The following is a 23,782-nucleotide window of genomic DNA, read 5'->3' on the forward strand; positions in this document are numbered from 1 at the left end:
CAAACCTACATTATTCCACATTTTCCGCATTTAAAGAACAGAAGATTCAAGGCCTGTGACTGTGTCTTTATATTAGCTATTTTGCCATGACAAACCTGTGGAATCTTTCTCTTGGGCTTCTGCAAGACTGTTTTGGTAGATCTTATATTATATTATTCACTTTGAATGTTCAAGTCCCACAGGAAAAAGAAATCCTTTGTAAGTACTCTGTATAGCAGCAGCTGTCAAACTTTAGCTATCAGAGGACCCCCATTCTGATTTAAAATTTTTTGCAGACCCCCAAGCTGCCCCGCTCAGCCCCATTTCCCACCCCACTCTACCCCGCCTCTTCCTGCCCCTGCTTCATCCCTGCCATTCCTCCTTTCTCGAGCACGCCCCAGGCCCACTCCTCCCCAGCTCTCCTGCACGCCACTGAACAGCTGTCCCCCAGCATGCAGCAGGCACTGGGGAGGGAGGGAGGAGGAAGAGCTGATCAGCGGGGGCCCGCGGGGCCCCTGGGATACCCTCATGCATCCCCAGAGGTCCACAGACCCCGTCTGAGAAACATTGCTGTATAGCATTTAAATGAAAAGTATTACATCATCAAGCCACTTTTTGGCAAAACAAGATGAAGATTCTAAGTAAGATTAATATCTTCTTTATTCCAAAAATATATATATATTTTAAATCAGAGCATTTCAAATGACATTAAGCACAAAGAAGAAGTGTACTTCTTTGGAAGGTGTGAAACAGACAAACAAAAACTCATGGGAGCAATATTACAGATTACAGTGATAAAATCTGAAAGCTGATTTATACAAATTTATAACACAACAGAGTTTCCTTTCACAATATAGAACTTCAAATAGCTTTAAGAAAAAACACCATTTTAAAAGTCTGAAAGGCACATCAACTGGACCATAAAATGTATTGGCACGCTCACGAATCCGTTTTATGTTACATTCCAAAACAGAAATCCTAGCACTCCAATTAAGTAGAAGACTGAAGATGACAGTAGGTTCCTTTGTAAAATACTATTAAAATGTGGGATATTGGAAGAAAGGTTTGGCAGGGGGGTTTTTGGCTCTTCATACAATACGAGTATTAATACACAAAGTTAGAGAATTTAAAAAGCTGCATCATTCCGTTGTATTTGGGCGAGTTGCCACATAAACAAACACAACAATTAAAAGCACTACAACAGCCATTGTGGGAAGCACTACAGTGATGATTTGTTGTCGAGCCTCTTGCATTGCCTGCTTTCTCTCCTTTTTATCTTTGGAGGTCTCCTTTTTGGGTTTTCCTTTCAGCTGCCTCATTCTTCTCTTAGGCTCTTTTGTTGTGCCTCCACCAAAACAAAAAACAAAACAAAAAGTTGAGTTGCAGAGAGAGGCAAAGGAAGGTCTTTGAAAAGGCGTGAAACTTCCGATGTTGTTACTTCAGATGGCTGCCTGTGCCACAATCTGTAAAAGGGGGAAAAACAAAACAAACCTTTCAGACAGGATCAATGTATGTTCTGAATAGTGATCACACACACATTTTTGGCTCCCCTTTGATATCACTTTTATCTAACGCACACCAACATTTACACAGCTACTGTCAACGAAGGCCTATTTCTGAAGAGTCTCACTTCATTCACTACACTGGCCACGTGAAAAATTATAGCAGTTCATCGTGGTGTGTACATTTTTGTTCAAAGGCCACTGAACCTGTACTATGTTAAGTCAGATACAATGCAGGGCACCATACATTGGATGCACCAAAGCAATCAAGATAACAGAACTGGGTTTGGGGGGGGGGGGGAATGTGGATTTGTGCTAGAAATGGCCCAACTTGATTATCATACACATTGTAAGGAGAGTGATCACTTTAGATAAGCTATTACCAGCAGGAGAGTGGGGTGGGGGGAGAGAAAACCTTTTGCAGTGGTAAACACCCATTTTTTCATGCTTTGTGTGTATAAAAAGATCTTCTGCAGTTTCCACGGTATGCATCCAATGAAGTGAGCTGTAGCTCACGAAAGCTTATGCTCAAATAAATTGGTTAGTCTCTAAGGTGCCACGAGTACTCCTTTTCTTTTTACATAGCACCAGCTGCCTCTTCTTGTAACAGTAGGGGTTCCCTACCAGAAGTCTATGGCTTCCCACAGATTTGCATTACAGATATCACGGGGAGTAAGCGCATACCTTGTCATTATATTCAAAGACATCACACATTTATTATCCCCATAAGGCATTTAGTAGAATCAAGGGCCTTCTGATGGAAAAAAGAATTGGAAAGATGCATTCAAAGCATGGATCTTGTTCTCTGGCAGCGAGAACAGTATTAAAGCATGCTCTGAAACAATGCTGTGTCTGTGATTTTATTAAATTTGGCATTTTCAGAAGGAGGAATTCATTTGAAGTGATAACCCTGGAGGCAAACCAGACTGTTCTACACATGAGACCATTGAAAATAAGCTGCTGTGAAGCTTCTACTTTCTAAGGAGACGTGCCTGTGAGGCGAGGTTAATAAGCAGAGTGCACAATGCACGAGTCTCTCTGCGATGAGAGGAGTACGGCCACACTTAGGTATCACTACCTGTGCTTTTTAGGCGTGTGCCGGTGTATGACTAGTCTGTATGTGAAAACAGACACACACACACGTACCTGTTCTGCCACATTCACATGCAGATCCCTTACTTGTGCACACACCCATGGTTCTGTGCCTACACTGTGCACAAATGTCTGCTCCGACTGAAGGTTAGGAGTGAAATAACACTGACCCTTTTATTTCTGTATTTACCGTAAATTAACAGATCACTAGCCAACCTAGTAAATGAATCTTTAAAAGATGCCACAGAGTACCCCACCATGGAAATTTCCCAGGGATTTAACAGTTACCTAAATGTGTCATTTAAGCCTCCCCATTAGCTAGGGCAGGGGTGGCCAACCTGAGCCTGAGAAGGAGCCAGAATTTACCAATGTACATTGCCAAAGAGCCGCAGTAATACGTCAGCAGCCCCGCATCAGCTCCCCCTACCCTGCTCCCAGTGCCTCCCACCCACCAGCAGCCCCTCCGATCAGCACCTCCCCCTCCCTCCCAATCAGCTATTTTGTGGCATGCAGGAGGCTCTGGGGGGAGAAGCAAGGGCACGGTGGCTCAGGGGAAGGGGTGGGAAGGGGCAGGGCCTGTGGCAGAGCCAGGGGTTGAGCAGTGAGCACCCTCCCCCTCCCCGCACAGTGGAAAGTTGGCGCTGGTAGCTCCAGCCCCGGAGTCAGTGTCTACACAAGGAGCTGCATATTAATTTCTGAAGAGCCGCATGCGGCTCCACAGCCACAGGTTGGCCACCCCTGAGCTAGGAAGAATCTGAACATAAGAATGGCCATACTAGGTCAGACCAATCTAACCCAGTATCCTGTCTTCTGACAGTGGCCAGTGCCAGATGCTTCAGAGGGAATGAACAGAACAGGGCAATTATCAAGTGAGGTATCCCATCATCTTGTCCCAGTTTCTGACACTCAGAGCTTTACGGACACCTGGAGAATGGGTTGCATCCCTGACCATCTTGGCTAATAGCCATTGGTGGACCTATCCTCCATGAACTTATCTAATTCCATTTTTGAACCCAGTTATACTTTTGGCCTTCACACCATCCCCTGGCAACATGTCCCACAGGTTCAGTGTGTGCTGTGTGAAGAAGTACTTCCTTTAGTTTGTTTTAAACCTATTAATTTCATTGGGTGACCCTGGTTCTTGTGTTCTATGAAGGGGAAAATAATTATTTCCTTATTCCATTTCTCCACACCAGTCATGATTTTATAGACCTCTATCCTATTCACCCTTTAGTTGTCTCTTTTCTAAAATGAACAGCACCGGTACTTTTTAATCTCTCTCATATGGAAGCCGTTCCATAATCTTAAATAATGTTTGTTGCCTTTCTCTGTATCTTTTCCATTTTTAATATATCTTTTTTCATATGGGGTAACCAGAACTGCATGCAGTATTCAAGTTATGGGTGTACAATGGATTTATATAGTGGCAGTAAGATAATTTCTGTCTTATCATCTATCCCTTTCCTAATGGTTCCTAACATTGTTAGCCATTTTGACTGCTGCTGGACATTGAGCAGATGTTTTCAGAGAACTATCCACAATGACTCCAAGATCTCTTTCTGGAGTGGAAAAAGCTAATTTAGACCCCATCATTTTGTAGATATAGTTTTCCAATGTGCAGCATTTTGCATTTTCCATCACTGAATTTCATCTGCCATTTTGTTGCCTAGTCACCCAGTTTTGCGAGACCTCTTTACACCACTTCACAGTCAGCTTTGGACTTAACTATCTTGAGTAATTTTCTATCATCTAGAAACTTTGCCACCACAAAATTTACCCCTTTTCCCAGAACATTTATGAATATGTTGAACAGCAGTGGTCCCAGCACAGATCATTCGGATCCCTGCTATTCATCTCCACTGTGAAAACTGACTATTTATTCTTACCCTTTGTCTCCCATCTTTTAACCAGTTACTGATCCACAAAAGTACTTTCCCTCTTCTCCCATAACTGCTCACTTTGCTTAAGAACCGTTCGTGAGGGAATTTGTCAAAGGCTTTCTAAAAGTCCAAGTACTGTATACTATATCCAAAGGATCACCCTTGTTCACATGTTTGTTGACCCTTCAAAGAATTCTAAGAGATTGATAAGACATGATCTTTCTTTACAAAAGACATTTTGATTCTCCCCCTACAAATTGTGTTCCTCTATGTGTCTGATAATTCTGTTCTTTACTATAGTTTCAACCAATTTGCCTGTAATTGCCAGAACTGCCTCTGGAGCCTTTTTAAAAAATTGGCATTACATTAGCTATTCCCCAGTCATCCGATACAGAGGCAGATATAAGTGATAGTAGTTCTGTAATTTCATATTTGAGTTCCTTCAGAACTCTTGGGTGAATACCACCTGATCCTGGTGACTTATTACTGTTTCATTTATCAATTTGTTCCCAAACCTCTTCTCCCGACATCTCAATCTGAGACAGTTCCTCAAATGTGTCACCTAAAAAGAGTGGCTCAAGTGTGGGAATCTCCTTCACATCGTCTGCAGTGAAAACCGATGCAAAGAATTCATTTAACTACTCTGCAAAGGCCTTGTATTCCTTGAGTGTTCCTTTAGCCCCTTGATTGTCCAGTGGCCCCATCGATTATTTGGCAGGCTTCCTGATTCTGATGTACTTAAAAATTTTGCTCTTAGTTTTTGTGTCTTTTGCTAGTTGCTCTTCAAATTCTTTTTTGGGTTGCCTAATTTTAATTTTACACTCGACTTGCTACAGTTTATACTCCCTTCTATTTGCATCCGTAGAACGTGACTTCCAATTTTTAAAAGATTTTTTGGGGTCTCTAACAGCCTCTTTTACTCTGTTGTTTAGCCATGGTGGCATTTTTTTGGTTCTCTGACTCTTCCTTTTTTATTTGGGATATACATATAGTTTGAGCCTGTATTACAGTGTTTTTAGCAAGTTTCCATGCAGCTTTCAGGCATTTGTGACTGTTCCTTTTAATTTCCATTTAACTAGTCTTGTCATTTTTGTGTAGTTCCCCTTTTTGAGTTAAATACTACTGTAGTGGTTTTCTCTGGTATTTCCCCCCTGCAAGGATGTTCAATTTAATTACATTATGGTTGTGGTTACCAAGGGGTTCAGCTATATTCATCTCTTGGACCAGATCCTGTGCGCCACTTTGGACTAAACCAAGAATTGCCTCTCCCCTTGGGGGTTCCAGGACTAGCTGCTCCAAGAAGAAGTGATTAATGGTGTCTAGAAATGTTATCTTTGTATCCCATCTTGAGGTGACACGTATGCAGTCACTATGGGGATAGTTGAAATCCCCCATTATTATTGGGTTTTCTGTTTTTGTAGCCTCTCTAATTTCCCTGAGCATTTCACAGTCACCATCACCATCCTGGCGAGGTGGTCAGTAGTATATTTCCACTGCTATACTCTTATTATTCAAGCATGGAATTTCTATCCATAGAGATTCAATGCTATTGTTTGATTCATTTAAGATGTTTACTATATTTGACTCCATGCTTTCTTTCAAATGTCTCATTCCCCCATCAGTGCAACCTACTCTGTCATGCCTATATATTTTGTATTACCATGTCCTATTGATTATCATCATTCCACCAAGTTTCTGTGATGCCTATTATATCAATATCCTCATTTAATATCAGGCACTCAAGTTCACGCATATTGCTATTAAATTTCTTGCATTTGTATTCAAGCACATAAAATTTGTCAACCATTTAGTTTTCTGCCATCATGTGATGTAATTGAATGGGACTCTTTTTCATTTGTCTGTTTCTCTTCAGTTCTCACCTGTACTTTAGCAACTTCTATCCTTTTCCTCTTTACTGGGATAGTATCCCCTTTAATAATTCCTCCCCTAAAGGATGAGTCTGTCCAATCCACATGCTTCTCTGCACCGGTCAGCTTTCCCCCAGACCTTAGTTTAAAAACTCCTCCATGACATTTTTAATTTTAAGTGCCAGCAATCTGGTTCCATTTTGGTTTAGGTGGAGCCCATCCTTCCTGTATAGGCTCCTCCTTTCCCAAAAGGTTCTCCAGTTCCTAATAAACCTATTTATTAGGAACTCCCAACACCTTTGTCTCATCCACATATTGAGACCCTGCAGGTCTGCCTGTCTAACTGGCCTGGCATGTACAACTGGAAGCATTATAGAGAATGCTACCATGGAGGTCCTGGATTTTAATCTCTTACCTAGCAACCTCCAGGACCTCTCACCTACTTTTCCCCATGTCACTGGTACTTTCATGTACCAGGACCACTGGCTCCTCCCCAGCACTGCACATAAGTCTGTCTAGATATCTTGAGAGATCCACAACCTTCGCACCTAGCAGCCAATTCACCATGTGGTTCTCCCAATCACCACAAAGCCAGCTATCTATTATTTCTAATGATCGAATCCTCCGTTACTATTACCTTCCTAATAACAATGGTCCCCTCTCCCTGGAGAAATATCTTCAGGGTCCAAGGATGCCATGAGATCATCTGGAAGGAGGATCCGAACTACAAGATTGTTTCCCTCTTCTCCAGTTTGATCTTTACTTTCCCTGAGACTTTCATCCTTCTCAGCAGCGCAGAGGCTGTCGGACTGGGGTGGGAACACTATACTGCATCCTGGAAAGTCTCCTCTGTGAACCTCTTGGTCTCCCTTAGCTCGTCTAGTTCAGCCACTCTGGTCTCAAGAGCCCATACTTGGTCTCGGTGGGCCATGAGCTGATTGCGCTGAATGCACATAAGCAGATAATCATACATGCTGCATTCAGTGCAATAAGCTGGCTAGCCCCCGACTCTGCTGCTGGACTTCGGCCTACATTCTTTTTATTCTTGCAGGGTCTTGTGTGTGGGGGAGTTGGGAGGGGGGTTCGTTGGAGAATGGGGGGGTTATTGGACTAAGTTTAGAGAATGTTTATTAGGTGTATCTGGCTCTCACATTCCCTCTCTAAATTCTCCTCCCAAAACTCCCCTGTTCACCAGCTCCTCTGGTTGCTTAGGGTTTTAAAACCCCTGTTCTCCCTGAGTTAACACCGCCTCCTTGTCAGGGAATCCTAAAGGAATTAGGGATGAAAAGATGGCAGATCAGAGCCTCGCTGGGAAGCTCTCAGTTTTCCCTAGCAGGTCACTAGACGCAGCACAGAGTGCCCCCGCAACCTCCCAGACAGACCACACTATAAACTTCAATCAAGCAGGCACATGGCAAGCACACAAGAACACACAAACTAACACAACAAACTCACCCCAAGGGCTACATAGTCACTCCTCCTTCACCTGGAGAACTCCCTTGCAAAATTCCCATTTGCTGCTCCTAGTTTGCTTTGCTAGCAGTAACTCAACTGTGCTTATGGCACCTTAGAGATTAACAAATTTATTTGAGCATAAGCTTTTGTGGGCTACAGCTCACTTCATCGGATGCATGCAGTGGAAAATACACTTGGACGATTTTATATACACAGAGAACATGAAACAATGGGTGTTACCATACACACTGTAACGAGAGCGATCAGTTAAGGTGAGCTATTACCAGCAGTAGAGGAAAAAAAACCTTTTGTAGTGATAATCAAGATGAGCCATTTCCAGCAGTTGACTAGAATGTGTGAGGAACAGTAGGGGGGAAAATAAACATGGGGAAATAGTTTTACTTCGTGTAATGACACATCCACTCCCAGTCTTTATTCAAGCCTAATTTAACGGTGTCCAGTTTGCAAATTAATTCCAATTCAGCAGTCTTTCGTTGGAGTCTGTTTTTGAAGTTCTTTGGGTTGTAATATTGCTACTTTTAGGTCTGTAGGTGAGTGACCAGAGAGATTGAAGTGTTCTCCGACTGGTTTTTGAATGTTCTAATTCTTGACGTCTGATTTGCGTCCATTTATTCTTTTACGTAGAGAGTCTCAACTGTCCGGTTTGGCCAATGAACATGGCAGAGGGGCACTGCTGGCACATGATGGCATATATCACACATTGGTAGTGGGACTGGATGTGTTCCTCACACGTTCTTGTCAACTGCTGGAAATGGCCCACCTTGATCATCACTACAAAAGGTTTTTTTTTTCTCTCCTGCTGGTAATAGCTCACGTTAACTGATCACTTTCGTTAGAGTGTGTATTGTAACACCCATTGTTTCATGCTCTCTGTGTATATAAAATCGTCCTACTTGTATTTTCCACTGCATGCATCCGATGAAGTGGGCTGTAGCTCACGAAAGCTTATGCTCAAATAAATTGGTTAGTCTCTAAGGTGCCACAAGTACTCCTTTTCTTTTTGCGGATACAGACTAACACGGCTGCTACTCTGAAACCTGTCAGCTGTGCTTGGCTGTAGGCTCTACCTGGACTGCAACCTGGAGGTGCCTCTAACAACATGTTGTCCCTCTCTATATTAAACTAAACATTTTTGGAATCCAACATCTAAAGAAACTCAAGGGTTGGGGCTTTTTATTAGGTGTTTGTTTTTTTTCACGAAATCTGATTACAAGGAAAGCAAAATAATTGTGATTATCTTTTTATCATGAAATATACACATTGTACTAACGGGCATGCTTGCATAAAAAGTTATCCTCGGTAGGAAGCAGCATAAACCCAGCAGAGCAGAGCTGCATACGTCCTCCAGTTCATCAGACCCAAGCTTTTTTGTTTTTGCATCTCTGGTTGTTAGCAATTAATAGCTTTGTGATCGCTTCATCACAGCTTTAAAAAGACAGAATATTGATCATTTCTATCCATCTGGTGTTCTCGCTACACATTCAGGTACATAATATCACGCCAGTAAGCTCCTGCTGATAGAACAGAAATCTGCATAAATGGCCTCCCTATTGACTGGAGGATGTAGCAAATTACTACAAAAAATAGTCTAATTTTACTGCAAGTGGGTTTTTTTTTTTATTTTCACCACCCAGCCCAAATTCATAGCTTGACAGGAGAAAACAAAAACAAGCTAAAAGCATTTTGATTTACAGAGTAAGAGTCATTTTAATTCTTCTATGTGAGAAACTGCACTACAAAGGAATTTTCCCATCCTCTCCCATAAGTAGTAATACACCGACTAGTGAGGTTCTCATCCAGATTGACTATTTCACTGAATAAAATCAGTGTGCCATAATCCCACAGCTTATGGAAACATTCAGAATAGCACAGCGAACACATAATACCAGGACACTAGATGTAAATCAACAGGCATGTGTTTCTGTCAGAGTCAGATTCTGCACGGAGAGAGATCACAAAATGGGATATTTGGGGAGTTTGTCTCTCTCATGTTGTGATGAAGTAGGGATTTTCTGTAATATTTTTATGGAGCCTACATGTGCCTCGGTTTCCCCTGTATTTTGCATGGTTACCCAGTGCGAGGGAAAGGACTAAGGTTGCTCTGGGGCAGACTGAGAGACCTAAGTGGGTATGCCACTTAGCTGTTCCTCCAAGAGACTGTTCTAAACTATGAGCGTAGCACCGATCCTATGGGTGGGTGACACTTCTGACTGGTCTCGTATCACCTGTTCTCAGTTTCCAAACAAAACAATGTTTCTTCTGACTGGAACACCTGCAAACTCTCATTCGGAGACAAGCTGGGTTTTTCCCCTCTTATGTTTGATGTTCAGTGAACTACAGGATGGGTGGCAAATCCTACATCATTACAACACTCAGATCACTTGACTTCCTGGATTCCTAGTTTGTTTCTGGATCCTCTTCAAATGGGATTGCCCTGTTTTTAAATCACTGCATATACTTTCTTCAGCTCACCGTGGCTTCTCACTCCCTTCACATGCTCCCACTGCTGTTGATTAGGGTGAGGGTCTTTTACACTCCTGAAACAACCTTTTTATATCTGCCTCAACTTTCCTCCTTTTAAACCAACTGAAAAGAAATTTCTTTTGTCCCTTGCATTCCTCAATTCCTCCCTTTCTCTGGTACTTAGCTTTATTATTTCACTCTAAAACAGATGATGTACAAAAGAAAAAATTTTATATTTGCCACTCAGTATAACTAGATGATCTGATATTACAGCCTGGAGGGAGAGAGAGGGAGAGAGCAACATGAAAATATTAATAATAGAAACCATATAAGTCACCATGTTTCATATTTTTGTTACTTAAGGGACCAATGAAATGACCGACAGGAAAAGCCTTTGGGACTTCCTATGATCCACAGCAGCACACAGAAGTTAAAATGAAACCAATTTCTCACTCAAACAATAAATGTGTGCCTCGTTCTGTACAGCATAAACCATCATTAGAGACCGAAAACATCAATTGTTTATAACCTCTTTAAAATGAATATTTCATCCTGAAACTAAATTAATTAAATCCTGAAGGACTGGAACAGAAGGTTTTCCATAAATGTCAGTTCCATTAGAATTACAGACTACTGCTCCCAAGTTTGGGAACCTGGCATCAACATACAAATAGGTTTCCAATAGGTTTGGGTCATTTGGCTTCATTGCTAGCAGAAGCTGAACTTATACAGAGATCCGGCCGGAGGATTTCAGGGAAGGTTAGTCAGGCAATTCTTAGGGTTTCACCAAACCATTTGCTATAAAAATGGAGGAGGTGGATCTCCTCAGGTCACTGCAGGATCTCTGCTGCACATTTTACCAGGGATCCATTCATAGCTTCCAATAGTGAAACAAACATTGCAAGAGAGAATTTGTCCAAGTCACTCAGGACCCAGCCATGGGAGAGTTGTGCACGCATTCTGGTGCAATGTAGCACTTACACAGGATTTTACAAACAATAACTAAGCAATAGCTTGGGTTTCATAGTGTTCACTTGTATAATAGGAAAGAACAAATCTCCACACTGCAAGAATTCCTGGGTGAAATTCCTAGGCTACGCGAGTGAGACTAGATGGTCATAGCGGTTCCTTCTATCTTTGAAATCTATGGTTGCACACCCACATCCACTCCCCTTGGCCTCACTGTAAGGCTGGTAAGTTTCCCCATCTGTAGATTGGGAACACTAAGACAGAAAGGTTAAGTATCTTTGACCAAAGCCACAGAGCCAATCCATGCCAGAGTTGGGATTAGAATGGAGTCCATTGTTCTCAATCCCATTCTTAGCCCACTAGAACACACTGCCTCTCGTTACTGAGCTACCTCTTCCTGTGGCCAAAGGTCATGCTGTTCACTCAATACGAAAGCCTAATTCAGGTGGAGGTAGAGTCACTCCAGCTGTGTTGGTCCCAGAATACGAGAAAGACAAGGCGGGGGAGGTAATATCTTTTACTGGACCAACTTCTGTTGGTGAGACAAGCTTCTGATCTTACACAAAGCTCTTCTTGAGGTGAAAGCAGAAAAGAGCTTGCAGCATCCTAATGCTATCGGTGGCAGCATGGGTACTGATGATCACCACAGGTCCAAAATTATTTAGGTCTTCCTCAAAATTCAAAGGATCTGTGCCCACTGTTTTCACAGACCATAAGCCCGAGGTGACTAGATGGAGATAAGGGGCTAGAGATGGATCATGAACGGTCTGAGCTTTTGGTCAAATCATTCATCTTTCAATCCTAGTGTGATCAACTGACTCTCTTTGTAAAGCAAAGAACTGGAAACTTAGCTTTCTGTTTAAAAGAAAAGGTAAGAGTCTCCTTCACATTTCTAGTTCCCTAAACCAGAGAGGCCTCACGGCTCCAGGTCATGCGTGTCCCAAAGCCTTGCTCTGTTAGCAGTCACTCATCTCTGGTCCAAGCTTTCATCAACGCTGGAACTGAAACATCAGACTAGTTCAACTAACCGGTTTTGGAAGAGGGATCAGATGCGTGTAAACAACTCGACAGATACTCTTGTGGGAACAGCACTGAAAACAGTTGCCTTTCTTGTTTGTCAGGATTAATGACTAAATTATTAGACAGAAAGAAATCTTCTTAATCACTAATCTGAAACAAAACGACAAGGTGCTGCAAGAAGTGGTACTGGTTATTCCATACGGGGCACCATTCCCTCTGAAAAAATAATATCCCAGCATACCCTGCCCTGGAAAGACCATCTTTCAAGCAAGACTTAAGAGAGTTCTAACTACTTGGGGTGGACTAAAGAGTCCATGGTATCCTCACAAGTATAAAGGTTTTTATATACAATGCGTGGCCAAAGTCCAGCTAAGGTAATATTATACTGCTGTCCCCTCCTCCACTGCTCCTCACCAAAATTCTTTCTGCAGTTTCAATTGGTATTCTTCACTTCCTGTCCTAAATTGTTGTGTAGGTTTAAGTTGTAGCCACTTCAGGGCAACAGTTGGTACATTTCAAATGAACATGTAAATCCTTTTTAAAGGAAACCAGCACACAAGGAGAGAGCATTTCAGGTTGCATGGTACTGTAGTACTTCAGGACTATATAAAATGAAAGCTATCTTTCACTATATACACTATATAAACAACTAGGACCAATTGCTATGAGACAGGAAAGACAAGGCTGTTTCCAGTTATTCTAACCAATGACTGCTCAACTTTACAATCTCTACAGCTCTTTCTACACACAAAACTCATGCACAAAAGACTGTTTACCTGCACTTAGTATAATCACATCTAGACATCTGAAGAATTTATTACAGCTAGTCTTACACCACAAATGTATTAGCCACGTGACTCTGAATAATTTCTTCTATCTCCTAATCAAAAAGAGTTTGCAAACTAAACTGGATTGACCAGGCCTCGCTGTCCTGTGTAACACTCCCTCAACAGCTGCACCGCTTGAAATTCAAACAAGAACTAATATTTATAATTTAAGGTATCCCTAGGGGCACCTACATATCAATAAATCACACATTAACAAATTAGCGATGAGGCAGGTTTTGCTCCACTGAAGACAGTTGATGGCAGTGGTAAAAAGGGATGCTAGGAACTTGAACAGACAATGCTCTGCAGATTATTGTAGTGGCACTTGGGGATACCCCTCTTCAGAGCAGAGATTAAATTGGGAATACACTCTAGCCTTATTATAAGGACTACATTTTCCACTAGGAAACATGAAAAATTGCCTTTGTTTACAACACTCCTGAAGCAAGATACAAGCCATATTGACAAGAGATTCTGTGGGAGCGTTTGCTTACACTTCAGTGAGTTTGCCTGCATAGAAGAACAAGGGTGGCTCTACCATGCAGCCAGAGGGAGCAGTTACATGGCTCAGCATTTTGGTCTCCTCTGCCCAGGGCTTAGCCAGCATGGCTGAAACTCTGTTATGGCTGAAGGAGACGTTACCATATTGGGTCAGTAAGAGCAGTTCAGTTCCTGGGGGAGAACAGAGTAGGGTAGGTCTGTACATGTGTCCATGAATGTGGTTTTGCCACAATCCCCCTTTTGACCACATCAGGAGCAAGTGTCTGAAGACGAGTAAGTTAGCACGATTGAAAGGTGTTGGTAAGTACACACCTCAGGCTATGGCAAGGCCCTGTACCCATGCCAGTGTGCAGTATACACAGGGGAAAAGGGCATATGCCAGATCTCAAGTTTCAGCTGTCCTCCAACCCCACACCGCACTGAACCCTTTTCTGCCTGACCCTTACCCAAGCTATAAATGTCCCTCCCAGTCATCATAACAGCTTTCCATTGCAAGCTTTACAGATTAATGCAGGTGGACATGGGCAGCCACTTGGTCCACCAACCACACCAGGGTGCTGATCAACGTGTGGTCGGAGTGCACTGTCCTTCCCGACTTGGCCTGGAGTGGCAGAAACATTCACCTGTACCTGAAATTTCACAGAGGCTGGAGCAGACGGATGTTCAGCAGACTCCAGTCCAGTGCCAGCAACACACCAAGCACTGGAGACTCCTCTACAGGTGGGCAAACGACTCCAGGAGTCATTCTGTGAGGGCTCATTGTACATGGCTATGCTATGAGGAGCTGGACCGGGTGACATCAACGGCTCTCAGTGCAGAGTGTGAAGTGGCTCACGACCCCCTCCTCAACCCAGCCAGCCTCACTGCTCCACAGGATACTGATGAGGGCGTGAGCCAGAAGTGCCTAGAAGCTCATAGACTCAGACTATCAGAGTTGGAAGAGACCTCAGGAGATCATCTTGTCCAACCCCCTGCTCAAAGCAGTCACAATCCCCAATTTTTTTTGCCCCAGATCCCTAAATGGCCCCCTCAAGGACTGAACTCACAACCCTGGGTTTAGCAGGCCAATGCTCAAACCACTGAGCTATCCCTCCCCCCGATACTGCAGACATGGGCCAGTCTGGCTAGGGCAACAGAACCTTGAAGAGCTGGTCTGTATAGAAGATTAACATGGAAAGAGCCACTGAATCATCCCCCTGCTCCCTTTTGGACCACCTCACCCTTCAGCAAGACCAAGGTGGCTCCATGATTCAACCTGTGGTTCCAATTACATAACAGAATGTCTGCCATTGAAACAGGTACGTGTATTTAAAACTGTGCCCATGTTATCACCGGACAGCTACTGTTTACAGAGGGAAATGGTAATTATGAGACTGATTATGCAACCTTTACTCACATGAGTAGTCCCATTGAGAGGGCTACAACTACTCCTGTACATACTGCCCAGTAAGAGTCATACAATTTAACCCTAAATGACTGAAAGCAACATGAATAAATCTTATCCCTGCATTTTCAAATTAGTAATCTGGGTTATAGCCATATGACTTATTCAGTTCAAAACAGGCGGGACACAGCTAAAATCATGCACAACCAAGAATTTAGGCGTTAATGTTAACAACCGCCAGGATTTTGAAACTACCACATTTCTGTGACATTTTTATCATATGGTTTCAAAAAGGGCTAACATTAAGACATTGATTAGAAGAGAATATTGGACCTGGTGAAAGAGATCAGTTCTCTCCTCTATAACAAAGACAAATTTTTGTGATAATACAAATTTACCCAAAGACAAATTTTTGTGATAATACAAATTTACCTCAGTCCATTTCACTGCGTCAAAGTATTATGATTTGCTCCTACAACCCTTCATTTTGAAGGGTAAAAGCTTTTAGTTGCATGCATAACAATGAGAGAATTATTAAGGTAGTGTACAAAATCAGTCTACCTTTGTCCTTTAGCAAGGTTTTTTTTTTTTTTTTTTGCCAAATTACAGTCCTAAATCAAAACTGACCCACCATTACTAGAACATCACATTTACAGTAAGTGCTGCTTTGAGAGTCTCTAAACTATTCATTGCATTTGGAAAATGAAAACCATCACTATATTCTTCCACAGTGTCAGAGGGGGAAAAAGGTTGTCAAAGTAAAAAGAGTTATTTCAATATGATTGTAACAGTTCTGAAGACCTGACATACAAAAATAACCCGTACTCGAGGGTGGGAAACATTTATACATCTGGGAAGATGTAGTTCTTAAACATAGGCCAGGTGCTAAAATTTTTGGCACATAAGGCCGTGCTATTTTGTGGTTTTATTCCATTAACAGAGCAGAACTCCATGAAAGAAGAGAAGAGAGACAAGCATTTTAGGCTCAGAAACAGATTTTTTTTGTACATAAAGATCAGTATCAAGAAGTCTCTTAGGTCAGGTTCTAGTATGAAATAGTTTTCAGTAGAGAGGGAGCGCGCGCACACACAAGTTAAAAATAAACATGAATTTGTCACAGAATGTATTAGTTTGGGGGAGGTTGCCAAAAAAAAGAAAACCTTGCCATTTCCTATTTACACAAACAGAGATCTTATTAAACTTAAATGCAATATGCTGCAAGACCCAGCAAATGACTTGATAATATGTTTGCTCAGCTGTTTTCTTAATAAACTGCAATTTTCTTCTGCTGTTACTGACAAGAACTCTCTGAAAACAAGCTATTTCTCTTACTGGTGCATTTGTTCAGTTCAGTCAGTTTCTAAACACCACCACCAAACAGGAAGATTTAAACCAGTCAATGAAAGCAGCCTGCAGTGATTTCAAACAACAAGCATTCAGCCTTTGTGAGAATGAACAGCAAAGGAAACCAAACGTGAAAATAACATGGGTTTTCCAATATAACCATGTTAGGGACACCTGTCCACTGGGAATTTGACTTTCACTGCCAACTCCTCTCACAAACTCAACAGTCATCATTTGTCCTTTGAACTGGTGATGACCTAAGATGGGAAATACTCTGTTTCCTATTATCCAATATATATACTCTGTTACGTCTTTCATTCAAACTACCAGATTCCCCAAAAATCCACTCTGTGAAACTGCCTAACCATAAATCTATATATGAAACAGATTTATAAGGCACAAGCACAGCAAAACACCAGGAAATCTGAAGCCTGATGTTGCAGTTTTGTAATATGAAAGGACTGTCGATGCTTTTCATTATAATCCCCTTTATTGTCATTAAAACTTTGGCACTGAAAATGACATTCAGGCTCAAACTTGGCAGGCAAAGTCTATGCCCACAGCAGGAGGGGACTGTTAATTCTAAAAAACAAAAAATAGATTTTTTTTTTTTTGGCAGGGAATGGGAGAAAAACAGAGGAAGCGATCCCTCAGACACGGGGACAAGATCCAACAACAGCAGGTCAACAGCCTTCTGACTGCAAGCTGGCTGGGCCTGTTGGATCTGAATTAAAATCATAGAAGATTAGGATTGGAAGAGACTTCAGGAGGTCATCTAGTCCAACCCCTTGCTCAAAGCAGGACCAACACCAACTAAATCATCCCAGCCAGGGCTTTGTCAAGCCAGGCCTTAAAAACCTTAAGAATGGCAATCCCTTAGGTAGCCCATTCCAGTGCTTCACCACCCTCCTAGTGAAATAATGTTTCCTAATATCCAACTTAGACCTCCCCCACTGCAATCTGAGACCATTGCTCCTTGTTCTGTCATCTGCCACCACGGAGAACAGCTGAGCTCCATCCTCTTTGGAACCCCCCTTCAGATAGTTGAAAGCTGCTATCAAATCCCCCCTCGCTCTTCTCTTCTGCAGACTAAACAAGCCCAGTCCCCTCAGCCTCTCCTCATAAGCCATGTGCCCCAGCCCCCTGATCATTTTCGTTGCCCTCCACTGGACTCTCTCCAATTTGTCCACATCCTTTCTGTAGTGGGGGGTCCAAAACTGGAGACAATACTCCAGATGTGGCCTCACCAGTGCCAAATAGAGGGGAATAATCACTTCCCTCGATCTGCTGGCAATGCTCCTACTAATGCAGCCCAGTATGCCATTAGCCTTCTTGGCAACAAGGGCACATTGCAGACTCTCATCCAGCTTCTCATCCACTGTAATCCCCAAGTCCTTTACTGCAGAACTGCTGCTTAGCCAGTCAGTCTCCAGCCTGTAGCGGTGCATGGGATTCTTCCGACCTAAGTGCAGGACTCTGCACTTGTCCTTGTTGAACCTCATCAGATTTCTTTTGGCTCAATCCTCCAATTTGTCTAGGTCACTCTGGACCCTAATTGTCTGGGGAAAGGCTGATTACTCCATTCAGGACATAAAAGGCCATATTGTGGCTGGAAGTTATGGAGCAGTCTGGGGAAGAGCTCATGTGAGTGAGCTCCTTGTGGGGCTTCAGTACACCCAAGCTGGGATGCTGTTTACTTTACTAAGTATCTTGGAGATACCCACAGATTTAAAGTGAGACGAGGTTGCTGCCAGGGCATTTTGAGTGAGTGATCCTGGTCTCAAGCTCACTCCTTCAGGGCACGTTGGAAGCCCTGTTTTTGAAGGCTTCTCAGTGGATAGCTGTGGAAAGCCTTTGCTGGCTTCGTGCCTGTCTGCTCCTGCTTGTGCATGCACCCAGAGACTTCTGATTAGCCCGTTAGATAAGTACTGCACGGTTTATAAATAAATGTAAAGCGAATCCCTCACCCCCAATACAATTACTGACAAGGGCGAGCTGGGAGCCAGGAGACTCTCCCTCCTAATTCCCGCAGGGATAGGGACTCTCCCCACCCCCACCCCCAATCACCACGTTTTCAGGTTGGATGGATATTTCAGAATGTAAGCGATGTGATGGCTTTGCTGGTCCGGTTTTCATCTGTGCCCTCTTCTCCAAAGCGCTCACTCAGAGCCGGGACATTACCGAGGGGTAATAAGAGAGACTCTTTTCCCTGTCATGCATATCTGCACACCCAAAAACCTGCCTTCCCCACATTAAAATAATACCAAGACGTTAGGTGAGAACTGCCCAAGCCATGTACACTCAAAGCAGGGGAATCCAGGCCTGCTCAAACTACTCTCAAGTTCTTGTTTCTCTTACATGCTTGATAACCTTTCAAGGTAGTGTTTTCTGCACTCAGCCATTAGAATCAGAGTTTTCACAGACATTTTAGGATTTTTCCCTCCAATTTACTAAAATCTAATTCAATCTACTCTCAAGCTTACTCCTCCATTCATGTTATATTTGACTAAACTATCCCACGCGGTAACAAAGCATCATGGCTCCTCCGCCTTGATTGAACCCACCTGCAAGGTGACACATCATTACATAGAGCTGGATCAGGCTGATCAAATCCATGTTAGTTCTCCTCAATTTACACATAAGAACACAGGGCAACAGTAATGTAAACGAATTCAACTTTCTGCATTTAAATTAAGATCTAATAAAATAAAAGAGACAAAGGAAAAGCGTTACATTGTCTGTTTTCCCAGCATAAGTGTCCTCTAATGAGAGCCCATGGGGCTTAGGAACAAAAAACTGCAGACTCGTTTTGTCTCATGAAGGAAAAATCTAATCGGTTCTGCAACAATGGCTCACCCAACACGTTTATTTATTGAGGAGTAACACTTGAGTTAGGCATTTCCAGCAGCACAAAACCCATTGACAGTAACAGATGGCACAGAGCCCAGTGGCTAATGCATCAGTCCATTACCAAAAAGCATGAGAAATGCAGGTGGATATCGGAGAGCATCTTGTAGAACAGTGGTTCTCAAACTTTTGTACTGGTGACCTGTTTCACACAGCAAGCCTCTGAGTGTGGCTCCCCCTTATAAATGAAAAACACATTTTTATATATTTATCATCATTATCAATACTGGAGGCAAAACAGGGTTTGGGGTGGAGGCTGACAGCTTGCGACCCCCATGTAATAACCCCCAGTTTGAGAACCCTTGTTGTAGAAGTTCTTCTGGAAAGTTCAAGAAACAACTACAGGTTCATACCACAACCCAGAAAACAAAAGAGAAACAGAAAAGTGACTTTTTTTAAAAACCGCTTATCAAGACCAGGACTTCAGTTCCCCTGATGTAACAGAATTAAAAAAGGAAGGAGGAACAAAGCACAATACATAACCCTCTGCATGCACTACTTCTATAAACAGTACTTAGTATTCCATAACCCTGGGAGGCAGACCCCAAGGATCTCAAAGTACTTCTAAACCATTAATTAGCCTCACAACCCTGTGAAGCAGACACTATTTTCATCCCCATTTTGCAGATAGGGAAGGTTATGGTCCAAACATTTTCAAGTGCATGCACATTTGTGCATCTGAGTAATCTAAGGAAAACTGCTCAGGACCACATACACGTATGAGTACATGTGCGTGTGACTCCCTAAGCTGCATATACACATCTGGTGTTTTGGACGCAAAACCTAGACAGGCACACTATCTGAAACACTCATCTAAATGGCTTAAGACCACACAATGAATCCAATGCAGAATTGGGAATGGAATCCAGGAATCCCAAATCCCAGACTCCTGCTCTTATCATTAGCCCACACTCCCTTTTTTTCTCTCACACTATATTTTATAATAAATACAAATTGGGGTGGGAGTTGAATATATTTGCGTATTCTGATGTACGCACGCACCCACTGCCCAGGACGCATGTTCACTTACAGGCTGTGTCTGCACAAGCATTTTTCAGGAAGTTCCCGCTAGTGCAGGATAGTGCTGGGAATACTAGTGCAGACAGAACAGAGGCGTAATTGCCACAACGTATCACAGCAGGTTAGACCACAGGGCTAAACATGCTTGTGCTCTGCAACACTGTCGTGGAAACAGGATGGTTGTGCCACACTGGGATATTTTCCAAAGATCGCAGAAAAGGCATTGAAAATACAAGAATTTAGAAATGGCATCCAACAAATTAAGCCCTCCCAGGTTCAACCACATCCCACCAAAACTCTGTGCTCCATCCAACCTTCACTCAATCAGGTTGGATTGAGTTGCAACTTGAGACCATTGAGACGGTTGCAACTTGAGACCATTACTCACGAGGAGTAATGGTCTCAAGTTGCAGTGGGGGAGGTTTAGGTTGGATATTAGGAAAAACTTTTTCACTAGGAGAGTGGTGAAACACTGGAACGCGTTACCTAGGGAGGTGGTAGAATCTCCTTCCTTAGAGGTTTTTAAGGTCAGGCTTGACAAAGCCCTGGCTGGGATGATTTAACTGGGAATTGGTCCTGCTTCGAGCAGGGGGTTGGACTAGATGACCTTCAGGGGTCCCTTCCAACCCTGATATTCTATGATTCTATGATTCCACTCTAGGAAGAAAAGGGCCATAGATTTCATATTCCTTTAATAAAATAACTGACTTCTTATTCCAAATGTCTCTTAGCCCCGTTTATGTTTTGCCTTTTCTGACAGTATAGTTATTTAAGTCACTTCTAAGTCAGGACCCATAGTAATTTTTCTTGTTTTCATTCCATTGCAATCTTTTAAACCATCATAAATAAGTGCTTCCATTCCATTGGTTTCTACTTATAATACCACAAATACCTTTCTTTCTTTGTAGATTTATGCAGATTGTTCCAAAAGTCCTTGTAAGTTATGGCAGTTTCAAGACACATGCCAAAAGTAAATGCTAAAAAGTAAACTTATTACCTAACGGATGCTACTGACCGATTTCTTAAAATACTGCTCCCTCTGCACAAAACTGAACTGAATCAGCTTTTATCTACTTTTAGCATCTCTTCTGGAGATTTCAGAACATGCCAAACGCTCTCCCCCTATGTACCTTCAATTACACCACATTTCCCAGATAGCCTAAACCTGGATCACAACCGAAGGTGATGTAAGCACGGTCAGCATTTGGGAGTGTGGGCAATGTGAGGATCTCAAAGACCCTTACAACATGAAGAACCTGATCCAAATCCTAAAGACCAAGTCCCTGGATTAAGTAGTACCTGACCTTACTATATACCTATGTCATTTTCAGAGGTTCTGAAGACCCAGAGCTCTTTCAGGTGCCTCTAGTCTGACATCCAAGATTTGAAACACACTCCGCATTGCTGAAACACAGTATAGGACACATTTCTGATTGAGAAATGAGAAAGCTCCAACACACACTGTTTGCCAACAACAAAAATAACCTTGATATTGCTGATATTTCTATCTCAGAAATCAGCAGAATTTTATTTTTTAGTGTGGGAAGGAAAGGGAAATAAATCTTCAGGATCTCTTTGGACATCATAAAGAGGGCACAAACCCAATCCTCCCGCCCCCACCCCCCCTTTTACAGGTCACCTTTAAAGAGAGCATACTCCACATCTCTTTCTAGCCTCTGGCTGACACTTAGAAGTTCCCGTCCCACATCATCTCCAGCTTGCATATATAAGAATGCATATATTTCATTCTTCTATTACTCCTTTTCTATCCTCCAGGGAGGTTTTTCATCTGGTGTCACAGCAATACCCAATAAATCTGCAGTGAGAAGCCATGCTGTCTATAATCTATATTTCTGAATCTTTAGCTAAGGTTTTGGGCTTTGAAGCAACTAGGACAACTTAAAATGGCAAGAGTTGTTCTGTCTACCCATCCATAAATTAGGAGTGACAACAGCAGATTATTACTCATTCGCTCAGAGTGTTTTTGGCCCTGAGAGAACTGGCTTTGTTCCAAGAGCTGGCAAACACTGGCTAATATACATGTAAATGTATTATTTCTCTCAGAGTAAGCGATTTCACAAAATGAAACACCAAATTAAAGACGAGCCTAGTTTTCCTGCTGATGTGTATCTCAGATGCAGCGTTGCTGAAAGCCTCTGCAATCTTTTTCACACTGAGTCAACAGGGAAAAGCCATCATTTCATTTGATAGTGAGACAATTTCACTGTGGAAACATGAAAGCATTTTGTATAAATATTAATCACTGAAGTTCTTCTGGAGTTAAAGTGGAATGGAGGCTAGATTACATAAAGCTCCTGTACTGACCTGACAAACCAATATATGCTGAGGAAATATTGCCAGCACTGTTCCAAATTAGGATGCTCTTCAGTACAATTATCAACCCTAGAAATTGATCCAGAAACCCCAATTTTTATCATGAAAGTGTATCTTCAAATACCTTTCACAATTTGTAAGAGGCATCTTGACATGTCAGCTTCCAAATTTCAGGGCTGAGCAAAATGAGCATGTTGTTTTCTTAGCAAATTATTACTAACCAGGTGGGGTGGAGGAAGAATGCCATAAAAACCACAAAACATTTAAAAAGAAGAGGTAAATAAAGCACCAAACCATGGAGAAAGGAGAAAATGAATTTGTGTAGACATGATCTACCTAGGTGCTTATATCATGCTCATCACTCTTGTAAGAGCCCACGTAGCTTGAAAGCTTGTCTCTCTCACCAGGAAAAGTTGGTCCAACAAATGACATTACCTCACCCAACCTTGTCAGGACACGTCAAGTCAGAGGTACATCCTGCCCAATCCAACAGAATGGGTAAGGTCGTGCAGTACAAGCAGCTCATCTGGGAAGCCCATACCTCAGTGTACACCCTTCGCCGCTCCAGTGGGGCTCTCTTCTCCGTCAAGCAGATAGGGCTGGGGATGAAGGCAGGGAGATGGATCTACCAACCACTGGTCTCTGTCGCCTTACAATAGAGGTGCATTTGCTATGGGAGCTACTGCAGCTTGAAGGCTCCAACAGCAGTCATAAAGCAGCCTTATGGGTGGGGTCAGTGTTTACCCACTAGTACTGGGAAGTGCTCCAGCGTACAGCCCCACATGAGCCTGGGAGAAGGCTGAAGTGCACCTAGCATCAAGGGATCCTAATACTGCGTCTCAAATGCTCATCGAGTCTCTGTAGAGCAGAAACACCAAAAATATTTACACACTTCAGAAGAAGTGGGCTTAGAAGGAATGCAAAATGAGCTGGAGAAAGCTGGCTGGGATCCAAATAACGTATTGGAAATCAGCAGTAGGAAGTGAAAAGCGTTTCAGAAACAACTGGGGCAGCTGCAATCAACATTCATCTCCATCAAGTGAAAAAAAGGACACACGCAGAATGAAAACAAATGGCAAGTAAAACAGCTACAGACAGGAGACGTTTAAAGAGAGAAAGAAACTGGACAAGACCTGGACTTATGGGGCTACACATATACAGATGGTGTCAACAGCAAGGAGGGAAAGAAATGACATAAGTCCCAAACTGTTCCACG

General features: G+C 42.6%; 1 protein-coding gene across 3 annotated transcripts in view; it reads right to left on the reverse strand.

Moving 5' to 3' along the window:
• Positions 1–621: 621 nt before the first annotated feature.
• Positions 622–23,782, reverse strand: part of SMCO4 (single-pass membrane protein with coiled-coil domains 4) — a 50,240-nt gene continuing 27,079 nt past the window's right edge. For all 3 annotated transcript variants that reach the window (XM_084629580.1, XM_084629578.1, XM_084629579.1), the window contains exon 2: positions 622–1,442. In XM_084629580.1, the coding sequence (XP_084485706.1) occupies positions 1,119–1,298 (180 nt within the window). In that variant the 5' untranslated portion in view covers positions 1,299–1,442 and the 3' untranslated portion in view covers positions 622–1,118. The remainder of the gene's footprint in view (positions 1,443–23,782) is intronic.

This window comes from Lepidochelys olivacea (genome assembly GCF_965140295.1).
Source record: "Lepidochelys olivacea isolate rLepOli2 genome assembly, chromosome: 1".
In the NCBI taxonomy this organism is placed as follows: domain Eukaryota; kingdom Metazoa; phylum Chordata; order Testudines; family Cheloniidae; genus Lepidochelys; species Lepidochelys olivacea.